Raw genomic sequence first — 25,412 nt, 5'->3', positions numbered from 1 at the left:
GTTGCTACAATAAAATAAGTTTGTGGTTTGTTTAATGAGTTTAACAATAAATTACAATCATTAACCAAATATTTTTTAATCCATATTTTTAATTTACATATTTTACTTGAATAATTAGAAATTTAAATATGTTGATACAATAATAATTTTTTTCAGTATGTTTTGATATATTTATAATATTTATATCACAGGTGCACACGCGTATGCCAGATGTTGCTTATAATATATGTACCACAAGAAGTTATATGCTTAATGTTGAGTTTTATACTGAATATTAAAAGGAAGTTTTTAATCCAATTGAGTGTCTGAATCCCAATATTCTCATAGTTGGTTAAAGACAATCTCGTATAAAGGTCTTTTAAGATTATAAGCAGCAACTCATGTTGGCAGACGTCTGAATTTTGGTCCATTAGGAAGAAATAAGATATAAAAAAATAATACAATGTTGCAGATATGAAATTGAGCAGACATAAGACAGTGTGCAGAGTTGATAACTTTCTATGTTTCCTACGTTTTCTGGCACTTCCTATAAATTTCCACTACCCTGCCTAACACAGAATAAAATGAACCATCTAGCTATTAATTTTTTTTTTTGAGTGATTTCTCATGGTCGTTAGAGTTCTTTTATGTACACAAGTGAAAAAGAATAGAGGCAGCAAGCTCAGCATGATGCAAGGATCTGCATTGTACACTGGTGTGAATTGAAAGCTTGTTAAAAGTGTAACTGCTGTGTGTGACACACGGTAAAAATGAGCTTCAGGCGGGGGGAAAAAAAACATCTAGTATAAAATGGCCTGAATAGAGCCAGAAGAAGATGTTTCATCAATTTAGAATGAAAGTAAATCAAATTGTTGAATATTTACTGGCAGTCTAGAGGGAAGTGACACATGATTCACTGACAGCATTTATAATAAAAACATTATATTTACCAAGTGTCACTTAATACTGTGGATGTCATCATGAATTAACAATCTTACATACAATATATGGACAAAAGTATTTAGCCGAACTATTTATTTATTGAATTCGGGTTTCATCAGGTGCCTTAACCCCAGTCAAGGGCAACCTTAATGTTTCAGTATACCAAGACTTCTTGGACAATGTCATCTTTCCAACTTTGTTTGGGGAACTGTCCTTTTCTATTCCAACATGACTGTGCCCCAGTGCACAAAGCAAGGACTGTTAAGACATGGTTTAGTGAGTTTGGTTCGGTTGATAAGTTCCCTGATCTCAACCCCATCCAGCACCTTTGGAATGAACTGGAACGGAGATACAGTAGCAAGCCAGGGCTTTGGAAAATGGCCAGGAAAATGCGCTTGCTCAAAGGGTTGTTTGGGGCCATTTATTTAAAGTTTCAAACAAGGAGTGAAACAGATCCTGAATTCTGGGATACTCAATCTCAATTCTTTCTGAGTTGTGTTTTAACATTAACAGACACACTTTGGAGACTGTTAAGTCTCATGCAAATTTATTTAAAAAGAAGATGTCAAAGTCAAGATGCAAACCTAGGCCATGTCCACACATACATAGACGGGTATCTTTAAAAACTTTAGAGATTTTTACCTCCAGTTTTCCCTTTCATCTACATTTAAACGCAGAATTGGTTGATGAAAACAGAGCTTTTGGAAAACTCCATCCAAAGTAAAGATTTTCCAATACTCCATTTCCCGTGGTGTTGTTCGGACAGGGGTAACGGTGATTTAGGCTTGTTGTAACGTCACCTTGTGGGCGGATGATATCATTGTCTGCGTGCTAGTCCTCTTGATTTGACGTCAGCTTTGTTTATGAGAATATTTGTCCAATAGTGGACTTACTTACTATGTTTCTGTCCGACAAACGCTTAAGTAAATCTTGAAGTCAACGCTGAAGTCATGGGATTTATTGCGCCCCCCAAAAAAAGAGGTTTTGTGTTCTGCAATTAAACAGCCTCTTATCCTGCAAGCAAGTTTAATTCCCACACTGACGTTTTGGCTGTGTGGCTTTTACACTCGTATGGTAACGACAGAAACAGCCAAGAGAAAACTAACACACACCAATTCACAGTATCTATTGATTAAATTAAAACTATGCAAATATAATTAATTACTATCAAACCATATAATGCATTAGGCCAAATTATAATAAATTAGCTTAAACATTTGATATGGATGCTTATTGTTGTTATAATTAATATTATTATTATAAAATGTAGTATATGCAGTATCAGTCAAAAGTTTGGGTTTATTTTCTAGATTTATTTTCAACAATACTTGATTTTTCAAAACTATGAAATAACATGTGGTATTAGGTAATTTAGTAACAACACCAACATGCAGTTGTTACTTTAAAACATGAAGGTCAGCTGTTCTGAAACAGTTCTTGTCATTGTAAAGTGCATTTGTAAAACCCATCAAGCACCATGATGAAACTGGTTCCTATGAAGACCGTACCAGGAAAGCAACACCAAAACTTCATTAGAGTCACCAGCCTCAGAAATCATCAATTAACAAACAGCACCTCAGATTAGAGGCGTAATGAAGGCTTTAGAGAGCAGAAGTATCAGATACATAACAATATCAACTGTTCGGAGAAGATTATTGTATATTTTCAGATGTCTTTAGCATTGTTTTACAGTTCCGAAATAAATACATGTCAGGACCACTGAATTAGAAAGTGTGTCCAAACATTTGACTTAAAGGTAACAGGGTGGTTTAGTGGAAAGCACTGTCGCCTTGCACCTCCAGGGTACAGGTTTGATTCCTGCCGCTGGGAGTTTGGGTGTTCATCCCATGCTTGGAATGAACATTCAACGTGTATCATCCCAACGTGTACTCCAGTTTCCTCCCATAGTCCAAAGACATGCAGATTAGGCTAATTGGCGTACCCCACCCCATACATATATAATTGTGTCAGGAGGCTATTTTGCTTCATTGGTGGATACTCACATCCACATTTTATGGCTAGCACATATAATCTAGTCTGGTTAATAGGTTGTCTACCTCACTATTATTTGACCAGATGGAATGAAGAGCATTCATCTTTTAATTGTTTGTATCTGTACAAGGGAAAAGCAACATAGTATCTACTGTATAAAATTATATACAGTGAAAGGTAGATACATATCCAAAGGGTGAATGCAATATTTTAACAATTGGTTCTTCTACAAATGTTATGCACTGATGATCACATGACATTTTGTTCACTTTTACTGAATGTGTTTAACAAAACAAGTTTTTGAATCGAGTCATGAAAATGTAGAAATATTTCTCATTAGAAGCCCTGTATTAGAGTAGGACAGAGTTGAGAAAAATGATGTACTTCCATATTCAGACTAAAATATCGCCTGAGGAAAAGAATGATATAATGTCCAGTGCTATAATCAGACAGTTTGATGTAACTTCATGTCACGATATATCTGCTTCTTCAGTCAGCATTTTCTATCCAAGCTCTTCTTTTTGTACTCATCGGTAAGTACTTGTGAAGTGGTCTAGACGCTACAGTATTAAAGAACTCATGCCTCAGACAAAGTTCTACAAATATATTGATGTAACTTTTAAACTAAATAATTTCAATAGCATAGCATGTGGGGTTTTAATGGAAACAGTCAAAAATAATTTTTTGCTTTTAAGCCCTTCCATCTCTCTTTCTCTCATTTGTTGATATTAACATTCATATGCTAAAATTTACCACTCCACCTCACTCGGTATTCAGAAGTCAAGTCATTTCACAGTATGAAAATGTCAGTGTTTTTGTTTCTTCTTTGTCCCCACGCCGATGATTCACCACATTTTGTCGGAGGCTCGGAGGATCGGGCGAAGCAGATGCCACCCCTCTTTTATTAAATGTACCAGAGTGCTCGTTCATGTGCGTCAACTTCCTTTTTATTCCTGTTGGAAGAGGCCGAACGTCAAGAGGAATCGTTGAATTCCCGTAATTTAGCTGTCGCGTTGCACGCCAAAGACAATGGCACACTGACTTTGATGAGATCTTTGAAAGAAAGAAAAGGCCTGCATAAAAATAAAGATAAACACTGAAAACGTGTCTGCCTTATATGTATTAAAACACTTTACAGAGAATTTATGTGTGCTAGGACTTTTTTAAAAAGATGATTATTATTATTATTATTATTATTATTATTATGTCATCCCTCAAATTCGTCAAATGCTAATTACTGGAGTTGTGCAATTTAATCTGTAGTGCAATTTACTTGATCTAATTCGGTACGGATCACGCTTTTTTAATTAAATTACGTTAAATGGTCTAAAATTGATAAATTCCTTAAAAATATACCACAGCTTTGATAGAAAATAAAAACCAATTGCAATTTCTGCCAATCCTCACATTTTGTGAGAGTATTTCTTCTTCTTCTTTTGACTCTATGAGCCATTATTGCAATACCACCACCTATTGGACTGGAGGGTGGATTGGCAGATTATCGCTTTGTACAAGATATGATGTTAAGACAATCAAGTTACACAGTGTTTTAATGTTGTAGTTTTTTTTTTAAGTACTTTAGGCAGGTTTTTAAAACAATCAATAATACAGTATCTCACAAAAATAAGCACACCTCTCACATTTCAGCAACTACTTAATTATATGTTCTCAAGGGAGACATGATATAGAAATCAAACTTGGATCTACTTTAGAGTCATTAAGATGCAGCTCGTATATCAGTACAGATTTACTGTCCTCTAACAATAACTCAACATGCAGACTTTATTGTCTAAATAACTTGAGTACACTCCGAGTGAACATGTCAAAAGTGTCAATATTTTGTGTGAGCACTATTCTTAGGGTTAGTCGACACGAAGCCGGTGTGTTCCCTATCCGATCAATTTTTTCCTTCGTTCTAAAAAAAAATTGCGTACACACAAAACCACTGAAAACGGTGTAGTATATATGCCAGACCAGTATGGGGCGCTGTAATTCTGTCATAGAGATACACTATACACGGAGAAGAAGACTTTGAGTATGCGCATAACCTTCGCGCTGTATACAAACCAAGATGGTGTTGTCCATTATCGCTTGTTGCTCATAACAGTTGCAAAGAAGCAGTATATTTTGCTGTAATAAAGCTAGTAGGCTTTGTAGCAACATGAACACAATCATGTAGTCCGCCATTATTGTTGTTGCTGTTACGTGTGACGCAGCCGACACGTGATGTGATGACATCATCGTTTCACAAAATATACGGATTGGCCGTACACACCAAGATGCAAGGGTGTCGTTTTCAGATTTATCCACTTTGGGACCCGGTTTTTAAAAAATAGCGGTTTCAGTCTCCTAAAACGCCGGATCCGTGTGGACAAAACGCCAATACGATAAAAAATGTATACGTATACAGCGAAACGCGTCTCCGTGTGGACAGGCCCTTATTCTGCACGGCCCTAATCATCCTGGGCCTGGATTTTACCATAGTCGCACATATTGTTACTGTTATGGCGTGTCTTCACCTTCCACTTGAGGACGCCCTACAGGTGCTCAATAGGGTTCAGGTCTGAAAACATACTCAGCCACTGATGAACACATGGACATGATAAATAGGACATGTAACTTTGCATGGTTAAAAATGTACAGCTTAGTGTGTGCTCACTTTCGTTGCCAGCTATTTTGACAATAACGTGTGTATGTTGGGTTATTTTCAGAGGTCAGTTAATTTATACTGTTATACCAGCTGCACATTGACTACTCTAAAATATATCCAAGTTTTATTTCTATATATTGTCCTTTAAAAAGATATAGTTAAACATTAATGTAAAATGCAACATGAAATCAACCTATGGAAGTCATTACTATATTAAAGGTCCCATATTTTCGAATTTTGTTAACAAACTAACATATAGTACTGTGCAAAAATCTTGAGCCACCCCTCATTTCTTTATATGAAATGAAATAAAATCATGTAATTTTAAATATTGTGAAAAAATGTAGTAATGCAACAGGCTGCAAAGTGCCTAAAGATACAATTTTTAAAAAAAGGTTGCTTATGTACCAACTTAGCGGCAACCTCATTTCCCCGCTCGTCTGTTCCACCCACTCAGCCTTCAGCATTACCCGTATCCTAATCACCAGCCAGATCATCTGTCATCATCTACACATGTTCCTCAATGGTACACGCCTTAAGATTTTATCGATAGGTTAATGTGTCGCATTACAAAAAAAAAATCACCATTCCTGTGAAACTGCTCAGGGTCGGGAGAACTATTCCTCAAGACTACATTAAAAAATACAAGAAAGTCTGGCTGTAAGCAAAATATGAAGAAATCAGAAGTGGTTCAAGAGGTCTGCACTGCACTGTACTGTAGGTCTCAGAGCTCTCCCAAAGTGTGTGTATGTGTGTGTTAATGCTTCAGCTAACATATCCCACAGATAATGCATGTTTCATAGCTCAAACTCTGTCTGGTTCTCTCCTCCTCCGAACATGCCGATTCAGTGTCTATGGAAATGAGCTTCCCCTGGGCCTCGCCTCAACTATAAGGATGGTTGGGGGGGTGGATGGGGGGTGGGGGGGTCTAACTTACTTGATTCAGCTGTTGTTTGTCCAAATATGGAAAAAGGCAGGAAAATATATTAGTTCCTGTTCACACACTCGAGAGCCAAGTGTGTATCTAAAAATGGGTGAAAACTAAACTAAACTTTGCATAATAGGCCCCGTTTAATGTAAAACAGCTGAACCAAGACCTCCCGACCAATCAGGATTCATAAATTCAACAGCGCTGTGGTATATTTAGGAAAGGATCTCCACTTTCTGTGCGCTACTCGAGCACCGCATTCACTTATAAACTGATTTGAATAAAAGCACGTGTAATGTTAGAAGGCTAACAGCGATGCTCTTACTCCTTCAACCTCATCCATCTACTGTATATCGAACACTGAATCCTTTCCACTTAAAAAGAAACAAAAAACTAAACGCCATTCCCAGACTGTTATTATTATTAAGAGCCATTTTTGTTCTTGATCCCAATCCAAACGAGAACAGCAAACTGTGATCTGGCACTTTTCACTTGGGTGCATGAAGCAGAATTGTGATGAGAGCAATAATTCATCTCTTTTGCCAGACAGTAAGAAAGAAAGAGAGAGAGAGGGGATGGAACAGGTAGAGTCAGGGCTATAATTTGCCAGCATGACAGTAGGATGCTGGATTTAGTGCAGTGGCGCCGGAATTGAATTTTGGGCGGTGGTGCAGATTAAAATATTAAATCAAGGCCATCTGTCCGGTCTGATCCACATCTTTTTGCAACTGTTCATAATTCTGTCTGCGAGAGAGAGAGAGAGAGAGAGAGAGAGAGCACAATCTAGGTTGCTATAATAAGACACAGAGCGAACGTTACTATGTTATCTTTCCCACTTCATCCTACAGTACTCTCTCCCTCCTTCTTGTCGGCTGCAGAACATTTAACAACAGCGCGTCAGCATTTACCTTTTTCCCTCCTCTGAATTGTTTCTTTTTGCTCAGCGAGGCATTTTTAGCTCCGCGTCTTGACATGGCAAAATGAGCCATAATGACAAACACAACAGTCTTATTTAAAAAAAAAAAAGGACAATCTTGGGGTGTGCTGTTATAGTGAGTTAATCAGTGACAGCATGAATGACCATTGGAGAAGCATTAGAGGATGATTCTTGTTCACACAGCTAAACAAGATATATATCATTTGTATTATATTTGTGTGTGTGTGTGTGTGTGTAGGTGCTGCCACGTCAGACCTGTGGCTTATTCACACACACCATCTTCTACAAGGAATATCCAGGAGGCCCGAAAGAGCTGGACAAGAGCATCAAGGGAGGAGAGCTTTTCCTGACTGTCCTATTAAACCCTGTGAGTCCACACACACACACACACACACACACACACACACACACACACACACACACACGCACATATGCACACATACTGTATACTGTATATCCAAACAGCATGATGCAATAATCCGTCCCATCAGAGCAGCCTAGATGGGAAAAACAATAACAACATGAGAATAAGGTGAGAATATGCGATGGTGGGCGGAGACTGGGCGGAGACATTGTGTGTGATTGGTTGGCTTCCAGAATACGCATCCTTATAGTTTTTATTATTATTATTTACCCGTTTAAACGGAGCATATCCGACACAAGTCAACATGTAAAGTGTTATTTATTAAATAATCCCAGACGGCTGTCTAGAGCGAGGGTCTGGATCTCTTCGGGGGCTTTTAGAGTCCATCCACCCGGCTGGTCTGCGCTGGTCGCGGAAATACAATGTGTCAGCATGCATCGAGCTTATCTGAATAAGCATGTCATCGCTCCCGCTGTTGTCTCATGACAAGAAGAGAGACACTAAGTGGAGATGAGTGAATAGTGTGGGAGACAGGGTTTTTTCTTTTTTCCTCCACTCGTCCCCCTCTAGGCGATGTCCTGCCGCGCCACTCAGGCTCCGGTGCTAAACTTAGCTCCAGTCTGCCTGTTCCAGAACCAGCTGTGTGTCTCTTATTAAATTACACATCGACAAATATTAATAAACATCATCACAGTGGGAGCCCTCATCTCTCGCTCTCTTCCTGTCTCTCTGTCCCTCTCTCACCCACCTCACACCGCCCTGCCCACCCTCTCATTATCAGTCTTTATTTCAACTCACTTAGCTCCCTCTTTCACTCTCATTCTCTCTCTGGGGTGCATGTCAGTGTTTTTATAGATTAATTTTCCCAGCATGCCTTTTTTCTTTTTTTTCTCCCATCATGCATCCCTGGGCTCCCACCGCTGCCACTCTGCGCGCTCGAATCAGCTGCAACATTAAAAACACGAGCTCAGAACATACAGTATGTATCAAAAAAGTAATATGTTTTTTTCTTTTCATTACTCCAAAGAGTGTCGCAGGTCTCCAGCTGCTTAGAAGTACCGTAACCTGATGTGACCTACATATACGGCTCACGTTACCATAGCGACAAGAAGTTTATTAGCTGGTGTTTTTTTCTGGTTAGCTAATAATGTCGTGAAAATCGCACGGTTCTCCCTAGCCCTGATGTGTTTGAAATCGTAGCCGTCTGTTACACGTCTTGTTGTATACCCAGATCTATTCGAAGGTGCCACACACTAAGTTTAAATGTATTTAGTTAAAAAATATGTTCAAGTCAAACCAGGGCTTGTGATAAAATTTCTGTGTATGACGACATTTAGAGAAGCCTGATCCCGGCACACACAATCATTCATCCACACATTATAGGAACTGTAAAGCCATTTCCACATGCTTGAAACATTGAAGGAATTCCTGGGAGGCCAGAGTTTCAGACTGACAATCAGGCCATCCGATCATGGCTCTGGCATACTGAGAAAACTTTCTACCTTGATGGTATCCAAGCACTAGTGAAACACTGGGATACTGTAAGTGCATTAATGTAGCAGGGGATTATATATGTGGTTTTATACATCAGGGTAGTTTTTGCTCTCATAACTGCGTTCTGTTATTCTGGACAATCGAAAGTCCTGGAACGCCTCTCCATGTTCTTGTTCGACCTAATTGCCTGCATTAGCCCTTAACCTGAGCGCCTTAATTACTAAAACACTTCACCTAATTAAAATAACTTTACGCTCTGCAATTATTGTTTGATTGGAATGTTATTTGGAGCGGCTTATCATTTTTTCTTTAAAATATCGACAAAGTTGGAATGTCAGTATACTGTGCTAATATTCATCATAGCCGAATGTGATATTGACATGACATATTGATATGACAAGTTTTCAGATTTTTAGATTGTACAACGCCTCTAACTCTACTGTAGTACTGTGTCATTGGGACTGATGCAAGAATTGGAATCTAACCTGGTGGACACGAACGCTACAGACATTTAATCGTCCCAGCGCGGTTATGCGGGTAACTAAGCACTCTTGGAATGGCGATCAACCAATCTAATAAGCGGAGCGGAACTAACGGTTGTATAATTGTTCTATTAGTAAGAAAGAAAGTAAGACAAAAAGATCTTACATTTAGGCATTTGGCAGACCCTCTTATCCAGAGCGACTTACATTTTTATCTCATTACACATCTGAGCAGTTGAGGGTTAAGGGCCTTGCTCAAGGGCCCATCAGTGGCAACTTGGTGGTTGTGGGGTTTAAACCTGGGATCTTCCGAACCATAGTCCAATGCCTTAACCACTGAGCTACCCCTGGAGCTTCACTGTCAGACAAAAGTTTTAACACCCTAATATTAATATATATTAATAAGTAATCATTAACCATTATGTAACCAATTATAATTTTGTTTAACCGATAAGGTTTGGTTTGCTGTAATTGAACATTAACATGGCGAAACAGTGGCCTTAGTGGTTAGCATCTCCAGGGTCCACATTCGGTTTCCCCCGGGAACTCCGGTTTCCTCCTATAGTCCAAAGACATGCAGATTAGGCTAATTGATTTCCCGTAGTGTAGAAATGGCCTCCTGTCCAGAGTGCACCCTGCCTCATACCCTAAGTCTCCTGGAATAGGCTCCAGGACCATCGGGACCCTGTGTCCAGGATAAAGCGGTAAAGAAAATGAGTGACTGATTGAGTGAGTGACATTAATATACCAATTCTGGTTAATGAAGGTTAGCCGCAGTAAGACGGAATACGTGTCTAAATGAGAGGAACCCAAGAGGATTGGTGACGCTACAGGGAGCAGAGGTAAAGAAGGTTCAGGACTTTAAGTACTTAGGGTCAACGGTCCAGAGCAACGGAGAGTGTGGAAAGGAGGTGAAGAGGCGGGTACAGGCAGGAATGGGTGGAGAAAAGTGTCAGGTGTGTTGTGCGATAAAAGAGTACCAGCGAGAATGAAAGGAAAGGTGTACAGGACAGTGGTGAGACCAGCAATGCTCTACGGCTTAGAGACAGTGGCGCTGAAGAAAAGACAGGAGGCAGAGTTGGAGGTAGCAGAGCTGAAGATGTTGAGGTTCTCCTTGGGAGTGACAAGAATGGATAAAATTAAAAATGAGTTCATCAGAGGGACAACCCATGTTAGGTGTTTTGGAGATAAAGTCAGAGAGGCCAGATTGAGGTGGTTTGGAGATGTTCAGAGGAGAGATGGTGAATATATCGGTAGAAGGATGCTGAGGTTGGAACTGCCAGGCAGGAGGTCTAGAGGAAGACCAAAGAGGAGATTTATGGATGCAGTGAGAGAGGACATGAAGTTAGTTGGTGTGAGAGAAGAGGAGGCAGAGGATAGGGTTAGATGGAGGCAGATGATTCGCTGTGGCGACCCCTGAAAGCGAACAGCCGAAAGACAAAGAAGAAGATAAAATGACTATGCAGCGGCCGATGTTCATACAGTGGCACAAACACTAGAACGTCTCCGTGGGGTATGTCAACTTTAAAAAAAAAAAAAAAAAACATCTGAATGTCGTTCACGCTTCAGTGGTCGCCAGAAGATTATTGATTAGAAACTGAAATGCAAACTCATGTAAAGAAGGGAAATTTTTAAATACACACAAGATAGTTATGTCATATTTCTACTAGTAATGATCGCATTATTCACTCAATCACAATTTTTTTTTTTTAAATCTGGCTTCTACCATTTTATTATTATTATTATTAATAGGGTAATAAAATAGCACCTGATCCAGCAGATCCCTTTTATTTTGGATTGTATTTCTTTGTTCATATCCCGCTCTGACATTTACTTGTGTTATCATTAAGTGCCTCGTTCTCATTCACGCTGTCGGAGACCCACGCAGCATGTTCATCTTGACTAACAAGCGCTGCTATTTTTACTGATATTCACTCCACTTTTGCTTTCATAAATCTTCCACTTTCGAGCGGTTTCGATCTGCAACGAGTCTGAGCGGCTGTTAAACACAGCGTGTGTGTGATTCGACTCGACAATTAGCCCTTTGTGTTGGAGCTGATGTGTGTTAGTGCAAGCTGAAAAAGAAATTTAGAAATTTTCACTTTGCTTCATTGAAATTGACCGAATATATAATTCCTTGTGAGTGGAAACTCTGCTGGGAAAATACCCTAGAGATCATTAAATCGATGCTAGTGTATAATTTAGCTTTAGGAAATGAATTAAATCAAAATGAAATTAAAATAGCCTATCACGATTCAACCTTTGGCTTGAATCGTGCTAGACTATTTTAATTTAACAAAAATATATTCTAGAAGTCCTTCAATAAATGTAATTTAATGAACAGTTAAGCACATTTGTTCAAGCTTGTTGTATCCTTTTTGTTTTTTTTGGAAAGGACCACAGTTTTATTAGGCTTTCCTTTGATTTATTTGGATTAATGAGCCCTGGCATTGGGAGTCCCATTGCTGGGGCATCACAGACCACACTCCGCCCACCAGCACATTAACAATTACTCACTGATTGGCTTCCATGTCAGGCAGCCGGCCAATCAATACCGGTCCTCTCCCTCAGGCTGGAAGTCCTCCGAGTCAACCATTAGTCAAGCGTTTGCAGACTGCAAAGAGAGAAAAAGAGAAAAGCAAGTAGGAAAAGAGTTGGAAAGACATAGAAGTAGACACAGAGACAGAGAAAGAGGTCAGAGTTTCTTATAATGACGATGATGATGATAATGACAATGACGATGATGATGAGATCTGATGTTGATCATGATGGTGGTGGTAGTAGGAGTAATGATAATGATGATGATGATGACATCGATGATGATGATGGTGGTAGTGATGATGAGGACGACAATGATGATGATAATGGTTGTGATTGTGGTAGTGGTGATGATGATCGTGCTACTGCTGATGATGATGGTGAAGATGATGCTGCTGCTGCTAAATGATGATAATGTTGCTGATGATAATGTAATAATGATGGTGCTTGTGGTGGTGATGGAGATTATAGTGATCATGGTCGAGATGGAGAGGATAGTGCTCATAATAATGATGGTGGCGGTGGTGGGGTGGAGAGGATAGTGATCATGATGGTGGTGGAGGAGGAGGAGAGGATAGCGATCATGATGTTGGTGGTGGTGGAGAGGATCGTGATTATGATGGTGGTGGTGGTGGTGATTATCGTGGAGAGATTAGTGACCATAATGATAGTGGGGGATAGGATAGTGATCATGATGGTGGTGGAGATGATAGTGATCATGATGATGATGGTCGAGAGAACAGTGATCATGATGATGGTGGAAATAATGATGAAATTCTTTATCATGTTGACTACGATTATTATGAAGATAATATTCTGACAATGACAAAAATGATCATATTTACAATGATGATGAGAGTTGTAGTATTTAGTCTTGACATGAACTTCTCCTCTGTTTGCTTCTCCTTGGCTTTCTTCCTCTCCTCACCCATAATCACCATCTTCATCCAGAATCTCCATCAAAAACACATCTTTGTGCAAGTTCACCATCTCAGGGAGCAGGCTTGGCAAGAGAACCTGAGCTTCACTGCTCATCCTTTGTCTTCGCTTCCCTTTGTGGACTCATTTTGTTTCATCAAGTGCAGATCAATTCTGTGTTCTTTTATGGTGGCTATAAATTGATGCATTGATAAATTGTCAATAATTCATGCAATAAAAGGCGGAACATTAACTCGGTAATGGAACATGGGTGTGTTGTTGAAACAGAAGTTGGTAAAGCCTTTAAAAGTGTTTGTAAAACTCTGGGTCGAGTCATTCGCTTCTGCACACCCTCTGGGTTCTAAGGCAAACTCAATTTATAGGTCATTCATTATTGAGGACTCCTGACTAAGAGTGTGTTAGTCTGTATATTTGTGTGTATGTACTGTATGTGTGTATGGGTTACAGCATAAGCAATATATATATAATCAATATCAATCAATATAATATCATAAGCAATACCTTATGAAAACTACTAAAACTAAAGCAATGAAAGGCTGTGTAACAAAGCAACAATGTCTTGTGTTCCACACTCCAGTCCAGTAGGTATCAGTATTGCACCAACTCCTTATCCTATCATATCCTAATCCCCTGCCCCCATAATGCACTTATCCCAGCTGGATACCATTAAGGTAGACAGTTTTCTTTTGAACTGCCTGCTTCACATCTGGATCAGGCGTTCAACTTGCTAAATGTTAACAGGAACGACTCCACGAGCCACCTTGGCCAGGATCGTCATTCATGGACATACGGCTTTCTCTAAAAAGTTTACACCAATCAAATGTTCTATTGCGGCTAACAGTCTCATTACAGTACAATCGGTTTTATGCCTTCATACACGATGCATTTCATTATCAAATCCTGGAAATGTATCGCTTTGAGAACATTTTACAGTTTTATGTTTATCTCAATAAATTAAAAGAACAATTGAAAATTGACTCATTGATTCAAAATTCAGTTGCGCAATCAGTTTAAATGCACAGCCATGGCATTGTTGAACCAATATCATTTTATTCATATACATTTTAATTGCACTGGTAGTATCATCTACTTGCCTAAATTTATATTTATTTTATACACTATATAGTTGTTATCTATGCCATTTTTAAAAACTAAAATAAAAATATGGCAGTAATGTGTGGTGCTATGTTTCCTCTAATGGTGTCAGTAGTCGGACCATCGTCAGTGCTATCATGTAACCGTCAGAAGAGAGGCGTATACATTTTTTGGGGGATCTCTCCATCCATCCATCCATCCATCCATCCATCCATCTATCTACAGGTAGTCCCCGACTTGGAAATGGGTTCCGTGATTTGTTTGCATCTATGAATGTACGTAGAACCATGGTCCATTTGTATCTGCGGCAGTTCGTAGCTCGAGTATGTTCGTAAGTCGGGCACTACCTGTATTAAAAGGGTTGCATATACAGTACAACTTGTAAACACATTAAAATCAACCAGAGCATATGTTGAAGTGGAAAATGATTTATACCCCAGCGCATTAGATTTCTCAATTTTCTTAAATCTCTAGACAAGAGACAAGTGCTTTTATTTGATGATAACTGTTTCATTATTGAAAATGGCATCGTAAGTCAAGATCATCACATTGTTCTGTTAAAATTTAGGGATGACATCCAGACAGAAAACGGGAAAATAAATGTAGAGGTGGGGATAATAGAAAGTACTGAGTGGTAGGAATGAATTAATTTTATACAGTAAATTAATTTAGTCCTGGAGGACAAGATTTCCACCTGGACTTCTGATGCTGAATGAAATGCTTCTTTTGTGTATTTGGTCTTAAAGGCAGCATGGTACTGTAGTGGTTTGCATAGAGTTTGCATGTTCTCTTTGTGCCTGGTGGGATTCCTCAGGGTACTCTGGTTTCCTCTCACAGTCCAAAGCCAAGCAGATTAGGCTAATTGGTGTTTCTAAACTGCCCGATGTGTGTGAATGCTGACCGGAGGTCCTACCACGGTCGTTAAAAAGGGAAATAAATACAATGGTCACCATTGGTCTCCACAGTGCTTAGATGGACTGCAGAGCTTCCTAGATGGAGGGATCGAGTCTTATAAGGACTGTTTAGTCCAATGGAGAGCACAGGCACGCTACAGGAGGAAATTTGGGATCCGTTGTTTATTCGGCGCACTTGTTAATGAGCTCCGCCGCATCACCAACAATCATGAAGGTTCTCGAACGAAGCCGTTTGAACTTTCCGAGCGTTTTTATCCGAGGCTTAGCGTGCGTGCAGAGAAGCACTCAAAGGCCAAAAGAGCCGAAGAGACGGCGCACATCACTCATTGTGTTCGAGTGTGTGTATCAGAGTGTGACGCTCGATAACGCGCCAGCTCCGAATGAACTCCCACTGAGTTTAATTGAATCTCTGTGGGAGCTAATTGAACGCTGATGTTTTTATTGTGTGTGTGTGTGTGTGTGTGTGTGTGTGTGTGTGTGTGAGAGAGAGAGAGAGAGAGAGATGAAGATGAGTTTGGTTCCTAGTTCAGGGATGCTTACGCAACCTCTGAAGCTAGGGAATTAAAGTAATGTGTGTGTGTGTGTGTGTGTGTGTGTGTGTGTGTGTGTGTGTGTGTGTGTGTGTGTTAGTAAGTTTGCACAAACCACTCTCGTATAAGGAGTAAACAATCAAATCTGCACTAATGGAGAGTCTCTGATGCATCTTTCTTATTCTTTGTGTGTGTGTGTGTGTGTGTGTGTGTGTGTGTGTGTGTGTGCTGGTTAAATTTTTATGCCAGGTGGGTGATTTAAAATTCCGCCAGGTCCTGAACCTTCTCCAGAAGGAACATCTGTTTGGCCCTTAGATGTGTGTGTGTGTGTGTGTGTGTGTGTGTGTGTGTGTGTGTGTGTGTGTGATATCTGGTCCAAATTTAGCTGTAAAAACAGCAGCTTGTACTGGCACTTTCTTGTGTATTTGAGGCAGGCAGGATAGATGCATTTGGACCTAAGATTCTTTCACCCCTCCCCCACTAACCCTCCCCGACTGCCCCCCCATACACACACACACACACACACACACACACACCTCTCTCTCCATTTTCTCACTTTCTTATTTTCTCTTGTTCAGATAAGCTCATTTGTTACTACTGTCCATAATCATACTACTTCAGGCTGTGTGTGTGTGTGTGTGTGTGTGTGTGTGTGTGTGTGTGTGTGTGTGTGTGTGTGCACTTGTAATCGATCGCTGGAAGCACCATATAAATCATATCTCGAACAAATTCTTTATAATGGAGATAAAAATAAATCTTAGTGGTCAAGAAGCTGCTGTTTTCGAGTTTACGGCTACATTTGGTAGTTTGCAGCCGATGCTTTGTTCTAGCTGACATCTTGTTAATAACAATGGTGTGTGTGTGCATGCGTGTGTGTGTGTGTGTGTGTATGAGCGCTGAGGATGTATGTGGTCATTATTAGGACCAAATCGAACTCTTTACCAGTTGTGAGTTCCGTATCTATCTCATTGTACATACCGGCCATTTTCACGGTTGCCTAGCAACGCATCAATCAATCAAAGCGCCATTACTTTGCCATTACTTTTGCAATTGGCTCCATGGTAACTAAGAGAAAAAAAACAACAACAGTCTAATTCAAGAGACATTTCTTTCATAGTGACAGAAAGCAGTTGAAGATCATTATAAGGTTTGATACTGTATCGTATATACACAGATCAGCTGTAACGTTATGACACGCTGCCTAATATTGAGCAGGTCCTCACTTTTGCCTCCATTACGGTGATGTTCTGACACCTTCTCTATCACAACCAGCTTTAACGTTTTCCTCAATTTGGTTAATGGATTAGACTACACGGGTTAGCACTGCAGTGGTCAGGACAAACCAAAAGTGATCCAAGGAAGGAAAACCGGTGAACTGGCGACAGGGTCATGGGTGGCCAAGACACCTTCATGCATATGGGGAATGGAGACTGGCCCGTGTAGTCCGATCCAATAGAAGCGCTAGTGTAGATCAAGTTGTGAAAGAGGTTAATGCTGGTTCCAGTGGAAAGGTGCATCACCATGTCGGAAATTGTGTATACACCTTTTGCAGGCATGAGACTACCATGACGTCAATCATGACAGTGGGCGGCAAAAGCGCTAGGCTACAGTATCAGGTTATAGCTTCTGTTCTGCTGATCTGCTGATCACGCGCATGTACCAGTGGATGAAGAAAGTAATATGGATATTAATTTGCAGAAGTTTCATAACGTGGTTTTCTTAGACGTTGTACAAATATGTGATTCTTCCCGGATTTTAGGTTGCTTGCTAGTCATACCTCAGTCAGCGCTTCTGTTAATACTGACATTTCTAACTAATAGCTAACCCCCTGTTAAAATAGTGCGTGATTTAAAAGCTAGTGCGCTATGTAGGGTGTACAATCCCTTGTTCCATGCACCAAGTAGTGTCCTTGATCAGGGGTTAGAGAGGGATTTAGGATGCAGCCTTGTGTTAGAAGCTACAGTAGTTAGCCGTGAAACACAAAGCGGACGGTTCAGAGGCAATTCACAACTAAGGAGACAGATTTAATATTGTTTAAAAGGTCAATATCAGATAATATTTTTTAGCAGTTTTGATCTTGTTAAGCCTTTATTTGTCACATATACATTACAGCTCAGTGAAATTCCTTCTTCGCATATTCCAGCCATGATACAGCACCCTGGAGCAGATAGGGTTAAGGGCCTTGCTCGAGGGCCCAATAATGACAACCTGGTGGAACTGGGGATTGAACCGTCGATCTTCCGATCAGTACCTCACTGCCTTAGCCCTCTGAGCCACCATTGCGCTTATTGTATTTTTTTTCTATACAGGTCAGCATGAATGATTTGTTATTATGGAAACAATTATCCATTAGAACAAGCCCTTTATAATCTCCTAATGACTTCATAACACTTAATGACATCATCTGTTATATTGAACCTCCAGCCGCCTAACACACAGTATGACTGCAGATCAATCCCTGCTATCCGTTATTACCCAAATGAGGATGGGTTCCCTGTTGAGTCTGGTTCCTCTCAAGGTTTCTTCCTTGCCGCCGTCGCTCTCGGCTTGCTCATCAGGAACAATCTGATCATTTTGATTTATACGCATTCAAATTCCATACAAGCTCCAAAAAGTTTCTTTTGATTGTGTAAAGCTGCTTTGCGACAATGACAATTGTTAAAAGCGCTATATAAATAAAAATAAAATTGAATTGAATTGAATAACCCCTCATAATTTGAAAATTGAAAATCACATCACAGCTTGGTGGCGGATTGATGATGTGTTTCTGCTTACGTTACCTGCCAATCACTTCGCTAGAAAGGGCTGGTTTAGGGGGTGTGGCTTTGAAGAGGAATTCGTTCTGTTCATGAGGTATCATTTATTCTGTTTGTGACTCTGTGTTTAATTTTAATGAGATACATAAACGTAGACACGGTACAATAAAAGAGGTATACATAAAAGTTTATCACTGTGCTTGTCGTTTTTGTAAGTGTAAGTGGTGCGCTGTGTTTTATACATTCGTAGTAAGAGAAGTGGCTCCTCGTAGAGGCTGCAAATTAAACTAGGGCACTTATTCCCTTTCGCCCTATCTGCATTCACAACCTACTAAAGCAGCCAAGCATGAAGAGTCTTCTCTTTTCTTCACTTCTCCTGTCCTTTCCTTATGTCCCGCCTCGCTCTTTCTTTCTCTCCTCTCCTAGGCTCTAATGCATTCTGAAAGCAAAGTTTAACATCCTGTAACGTTATTGACCAGACTTTGTTAATGTCAGTGCAGACTCTAGGATAGCGGCCCCCTCGGTAACGGTATCGATCCTGATCATAAAAGCCCTGAGAGCGAGTGAACGTCCCCCCGTGGTCCACATCGAAATTATAGCGAAGTCAGGCGCTGAGGGAGCACTTCCTTTCAGTTTTACATCATACCACACTGTGCGGAGATGAGACCGGCCGATGATTGAACGTTCTCTTGAGGGGGTTGCCGCTGCCCATAACTTGGCACTAAGACAATCTGAGCAAATGACCACATACTCACTGAGCATGGATGTGGGAAAAGAGTATAGGTCTTACAGTTCATCTTCAACGATAACCAGTCAAACTCTCCAAATCGATCTTGATGACATGTTCTCATTAAACACAAGTCAGTGATGCTCCTTCATACAGTTTGTTCATAGATGTTTGTCATACGGTATTTGTGACGTTGCCTCATAAGGTTAGCGCCAGTACTCAAGATCTCTTACACAGTACCTGTTTTTATAGTGAAATATTCCCACCCACAGGACATACTGGTTTTTTTTTAGACATCAGCTCGCCCACTTGACCCAGGCTTTCCGGCGCTTGCTCAGATGAAGTGCCCATCTTTTTGTTATTATTTATTGGCCAACTCCTTGGTAATATTTTTTGCGCTATACAGTACACACGGTGATCTGTTACTCTGAATGGTCATCAGTTGGCACCCCTGGTAAAACTTTTTAAGGTCGTAGCAAATAGAACTCATTTCTACAGGGTGGGTGAAAATTAACTCGGCAATATTTATTGGCTATAGAATTTGTAGTATTACTGGTGCACCACCCCATTGCTTGCAATTGTACAAATTGTAAAAATGAAAAAATATGAACTTTATTACCAATGTTTAATGCTCAGTTACTAAAGAACCGTTTCATCCGCACATAGTCATTTCATAAAAGAGCGCGTAAATAAACTGTGCAATTTATTAGCGATTATTTTATTTTGAACAATCACTAGCATAAGTACCCACCAATGACTGGTAAAGAGTTTATAGAAATAGTTAAACGGTTAAAGCTAATAATACGCTAATCAGCTTTAATGTAATAATGGTATTATTATTTCAGGTTGAAGCCCGCATACATGTCTGTTTGTCTTTCTGTACATCAGAAATCTTTGCCTAACTTATTAATACTAGAAATTTTCTCAATTTTGTAAGGTTGAGTATCCTATACCGTATTCGCGTACTTCTTTATCTTCATCCGAATCCACTCTCTGTTCGGTAGTCAGTGAGAGAATCGCTGATGAGAAATTAAAACGTAGATCAAATGGAGATTAAGTTTTGTCTTAAAATGACCCCAGCACATTAAAATTCACTTATACCACTTCAGCACTGTTATTTAAAAATATTCAGTTTAGCTTTTCTATTTAATATTTATTGGTGCAGGTGTTTGTTTACATTGAGACAGAAGCGCATTAGTAGTTTATTTTAAAGTAGATTATTAAATCTGGCACATAACTGTTCATAACAATGTTTTTCTCAACATTGTGATTTTGACAACAGTTTGGGTATTTTACAGTACATGACCTTACAGTACCTCAGCCCGCGGCAGGTATGTTTATCTAATAGTGGTGCTTTACATTACTGCTTGTTATTATCGGTATGGTTTCTGAACATAAACTGGGTTTAAACTTCCCACAATAAACAAACTTTGATGTGTCCATTTATCTTTGCAGATTCAGTTTTGATAGTCATTTTTTCTTTTTGGATTGAGGTGACTTGTAGGTTAATACACGGTATAGCATTGTTTGGCTCTGTTGAGAGACGCGTACACTATAGCCATGCCCACCTTGAGGGAAAAGAGCTTTATTCATCCAGAAAAGCGCTAGATGCTGTGATGTAATCTGATACATAACTGCTTATAACTTCCCATCTACTCTATTTTGACTTTATATATGGCACAGATTTAACTTCAGGCAAATACCGAAGGACTGGCAAAGTTTCATTAAAATCTCTTTAGAACGACAGACATACATACAAGCAGAACACTCAAATCAGAAAGCAAAACCCAAGAAAGTGAGTACTCACAAAAATGGTGGACAAGCGGTCTGAACTGACATGGGCGAACTTAATGACTGAGCGATGTGCCGTGGTTTGTTTACTCCTCTTATACTTCCTGGTTTGCGACCGCATTACTTCCGGGGCCTAGTGCCGGTCGCAGATTGAGTGTGCATGACACTTTGCATCCTAAAATGTTTCCGTGTGGCAGGCTTTCTTATAGGCATACGTTTTGTTGTATTTTTACATACATTAGCCATAAAAATTTCTGGGGATCACCTGAAGAACCTTCCCAAACTATAGCTTAACCCTCAATACATGTAACCAATGCTCACTATTCCTCCCTTAAATGCAATCTCATCTGAATGTTATCTAACCCTTGCCAAATGTAGGTTTACTCCTCTCCAAATGTACCCAGACTCTGAGCTTTACCAAATCTAACATAACCAGTTATACCATATAATTCTTAAAGAATGTAGTCTAGCATGTGCCAAATGTACCCTGACTCTTCAAAAGTGATCCAACTCTCCTCAAACGTTCCCTAACCCCTGCCAAATGTAGTATAACGTTTGCCAAATGTACCCTAACTTTAGCCAAATGTATCCTAACTCTGGCCAAAAGTGGTCAAATCCTCATCAGACGTTTTCTAACCCTTTTTAAATGTAATCCACTCTTCTCCAAATGTACCCCAAACCTTGAAAAATGTCTACCACTTGCCAAATGTACTCTACCCCTTCGCAAATGTATTCTAACCCTCCTCAAATGTTCCCTTTGCCAAATGTAGTCCCTCTTCAAATGTACCTTAACCCTTAAAAAAGCTATCACTTGCCAAATGTACCCTTACTCGCACTTGCCAAAAGTGGTCAAACCCTCCTCACATGTCTCCCATCACTTCCCATGTGCAGGCTAACACGTACCAAATGTACCCCAACCCTTGCCAAAACTGGCCTAACCCTCCCAGGTTCATCATACCATCCCTAAATGGTATGATAACCAAATATATTTTAACTTTCCCACTTGATGACTATAAAGATGTGTTTTCGGCTGTTGACGGCAGTTTTTCTCTGATGGCTTGTGACTGCAGTACCTAAATAGTTTGGGACTGAAATTCAGACACAAATAGTTCTGTACCTGAGTTTCCATCAATGAAAGTATATGAACTTAAATAACTGTTCCTGTTATATTGAACTTACAGTACAGCCTTATAGCACACAGATATACCAGGAACTGTTGTATAGTCCTACTATGTAATATTACCCTAAGGAGGATGGGTTCCCTGTTGAGTCTGGTTCCTCTCAAGGATTCTTCAGATTATCTTTTCAGGGAGTTTTTCTTTGCCACCATTTCCTCGGCTTGCTCATCAGGGCCAAGTAGATAATTATACTTAAACCTTTTTTTCCTTCCCAAACATATTCCAGCCATTAAAGTAGTCTAGCACTTAAATTCTGGCCCCAAATATGGACTAGCATGTAAATATAGTAGTCGATCCCTTCTCAAATCTACTCTTACCCTCATGTCTGTATCCTCATCCTGCCCTTATTGCAAATTTGTCATATCTCTAGCATATATGTCAACTCCACATTCGCACCATCCTAATCCCTCAAATTAGTACTATGTCTTTCCTAATGCAAGTGTAGTAATTTAAACCGAAGACACTGTGTTACTGCCATCTACAGACAAAATGATGTTGTATTGTCACCCCTACACACATACTCATACAAACACACTGTACTCATACAAATCTATATGTACTTGCTTTAAATAGAATAAAATTAGAATAGAATATTGTTTTAAATACACCTGGAATATACACAAAGTACTGTATACTCTGTATAAGAATGCCAAATATCTGCTCACATTTTTCTTCCTGTTCTGCAGATCAGTATCTTCATGACTCATCTGTCTAACTATGGGAACGATCGATTGGGTCTGTATACTTTCGTGAACCTGGCCAACTTCCTGAAGTGCTGGACCAATCTAAGACTGCACACACTCCCGCCTCTGCAGCTTGCACACCACTACTTTACCCTATTCCCTGAGCAGAGAAACCCACTCTGGCAGGTCTGTACATGTGTGTAAACATGTGAGAGAGATGTTTGCATGTGTGTGTGTGTGTGTGTGTATACAGTATGTGTGTAATGAATTTTTCAAGTAGTCCTTAAAAAATATGGGCCTATTTTGTTTCCCTGTTGCATTGATTCTTTTAAAAATAGGTTGAGGTGTAAGGATAGAATTTTGTTACAACATCCACTCCAATATTGGATGTATTTGGGTTGATTTTTTTCGGGAGGTTATGTCTGATGGCACACTTAAACTTGTTATTATCACTGTATAGCACATCTATCTCTAAAAATGTCCTGCTACTTGAAATGGACATATGGTGTGTATTGGATTTACTGACTGATAAGACACGTGTGTGTGTGTGTGTGTGTGTGTGTGTGTGTGTGTGTGTGTGTGTGTGTGTGTGTGTGTGTGTGTGCGTGCAGAACCCATGTGATGACAAGAGGCACAAGGATATCTGGTCTAAAGAGAAGACCTGTGACAGACTCCCCAAGTTTATGGTGGTTGGACCTCAAAAAACTGGTAAATATGGAATTGAAATATTTATTAATAATCCCTCATAGAAAATGGTAAGAAGTTGTTTTCATGTCCAGTGCCAATGGAATCATCTAGAAACATTTTCATTTCCATTTAACAGGAAAACCAACATTCTGAAAAGATGCCTGAAAAGTCAAGACTCATCAGTAATTGTGATTAGGGACATACCTAAATTTATAATTATTTGTTGCAGTGAATACTTGATTCATGCCATCATGCACTATACAATCATGCACTTTTCATACAGACATCTTTTAAAAAACTTAAAGTGTATAATTTAGAAATTTTGACTAGGGTTTCTGAGGTGTCCATTTCATTAATTCATTCATTCAATCATTTTCTATTCAACTTGACAGGGTTGTGGGAAGCCGGAAGCCTTTCCCCATAGACTCTGGGCACAAGTCGGTGTACACCCTGGAGTGTTTCATCCCTGCAAAAATGTCTATACAATTCCTAAAGAACAAATTCTATAGAATTTCTATAGAAAACAAATGGAAATCATATCGAGTTTTAGCACTAAATGATTATTTTCCAGAGCCAATTATGTACATTGGGTACTGAAACTCCATAAAATGTAAACTAAAAATAAGTAGAAATTTTGTTCCCAAGCTTTATAGAAATGGTTGTATAGAATCCTATTAAACAATATTACCCAAGGTTCATAGCAATTGTTCTATAGAACAAAGACATTTAGACATTAAGACATGCCCTAAAGACATTTAGAACCCAAGATCTATGGTATTGGTTCCAAAAAAATTAACCCTTTATAATTTTATTATCCATGAAATGCTTCTGTAGAATCCTATAAAATTTGATTACCTTTGCTTTATAAAAATGTTTTTTTTTTGTCTAATACTACCCAAAAAAAAATCTACAGAAGTACAATTTTGTAGAAAGTGTCCATTGAAAGATTTCGACAACAGGTTCTGTTAAAGTTTTAATGAATTACTTTTGGACCAAAAAAAAAAAAAGGTCATTCAGCTTATCTAACATTAGTAAAATTTCAGTACCTGTTTTGAACAAAAACTCTCTATAGACCCCATTTACAGAAATGTATCACTTCGGTGTAAATTATTATAGGATTATATAGACCCATTTCTGTAGAATCCGTGTGTGATAGAATTTCCATTCATTCTCTTGGGAAATCCATTTTTGCAGGAGTCCGTCACCTTTCTGTGAAAATAAAAACACTGCAGTCTCTCGTGTCATGCCGCGCAGATCCCTTCAGGCCGGTGTGATCGAATTTGTTGTCGAGGGAGAAAGCAAACATTTGCCAGTATAATGGATGGAACGGCCAGTCTATGCTGGTTAGCTTTCAGCCTTGTCTGTACACCTCCTCAATTACCGTCCTTCTGTTTACCCTTGCACTGCTTGCAGTGTCTCTGCACCATGGTGACTGCTTTATACACACATTTCAACGATATAATATCCAGAGTCTTGTAGTTAAAAAATAAAAAATAAAAAGACACCCTCCTGTGCTGCCATTTTGGAATAACACACGTAGGTAGATCTCACGAGACGACGATGGCTTCCTGCCAGCACCTGTAATGATATGTTGCACAGTATGGGGTTTTAAAGAAATCTATACTCTATCAAAGCCTGAACAACTTTGTTGGCGAAGATAACAGGATCTTGTGGAATTTGGAGATATTTTATAGCATTGTAGAAATTAGATGGTATTTTGTTTAAAAGTAAAAGTTGCGTATAATGTAAAGAATGTATGCCTTCTCAAAAATAAATTTTAAATTGGAATTCTGTACAACATCTAGT

General features: G+C 39.3%; 1 protein-coding gene across 1 annotated transcript in view; it reads left to right on the top strand.

The window, feature by feature from the left end:
- ndst3 (N-deacetylase/N-sulfotransferase (heparan glucosaminyl) 3) overlaps positions 1-25,412 on the top strand; it is a 76,904-nt gene that overhangs the window by 38,556 nt on the left and 12,936 nt on the right. The window contains exons 6-8 of the mRNA XM_053479981.1: positions 7,667-7,795; positions 22,923-23,105; positions 23,531-23,627. Of these exons, the coding sequence (XP_053335956.1) occupies positions 7,667-7,795; positions 22,923-23,105; positions 23,531-23,627 (409 nt within the window). The remainder of the gene's footprint in view (positions 1-7,666; positions 7,796-22,922; positions 23,106-23,530; positions 23,628-25,412) is intronic.

The sequence above is a fragment of the Clarias gariepinus genome, chromosome 20 (genome assembly GCF_024256425.1).
Source record: "Clarias gariepinus isolate MV-2021 ecotype Netherlands chromosome 20, CGAR_prim_01v2, whole genome shotgun sequence".
Taxonomy (NCBI): Eukaryota; Metazoa; Chordata; class Actinopteri; order Siluriformes; family Clariidae; genus Clarias; species Clarias gariepinus.
This window is presented reverse-complemented; position numbering and strand designations above follow the sequence as displayed.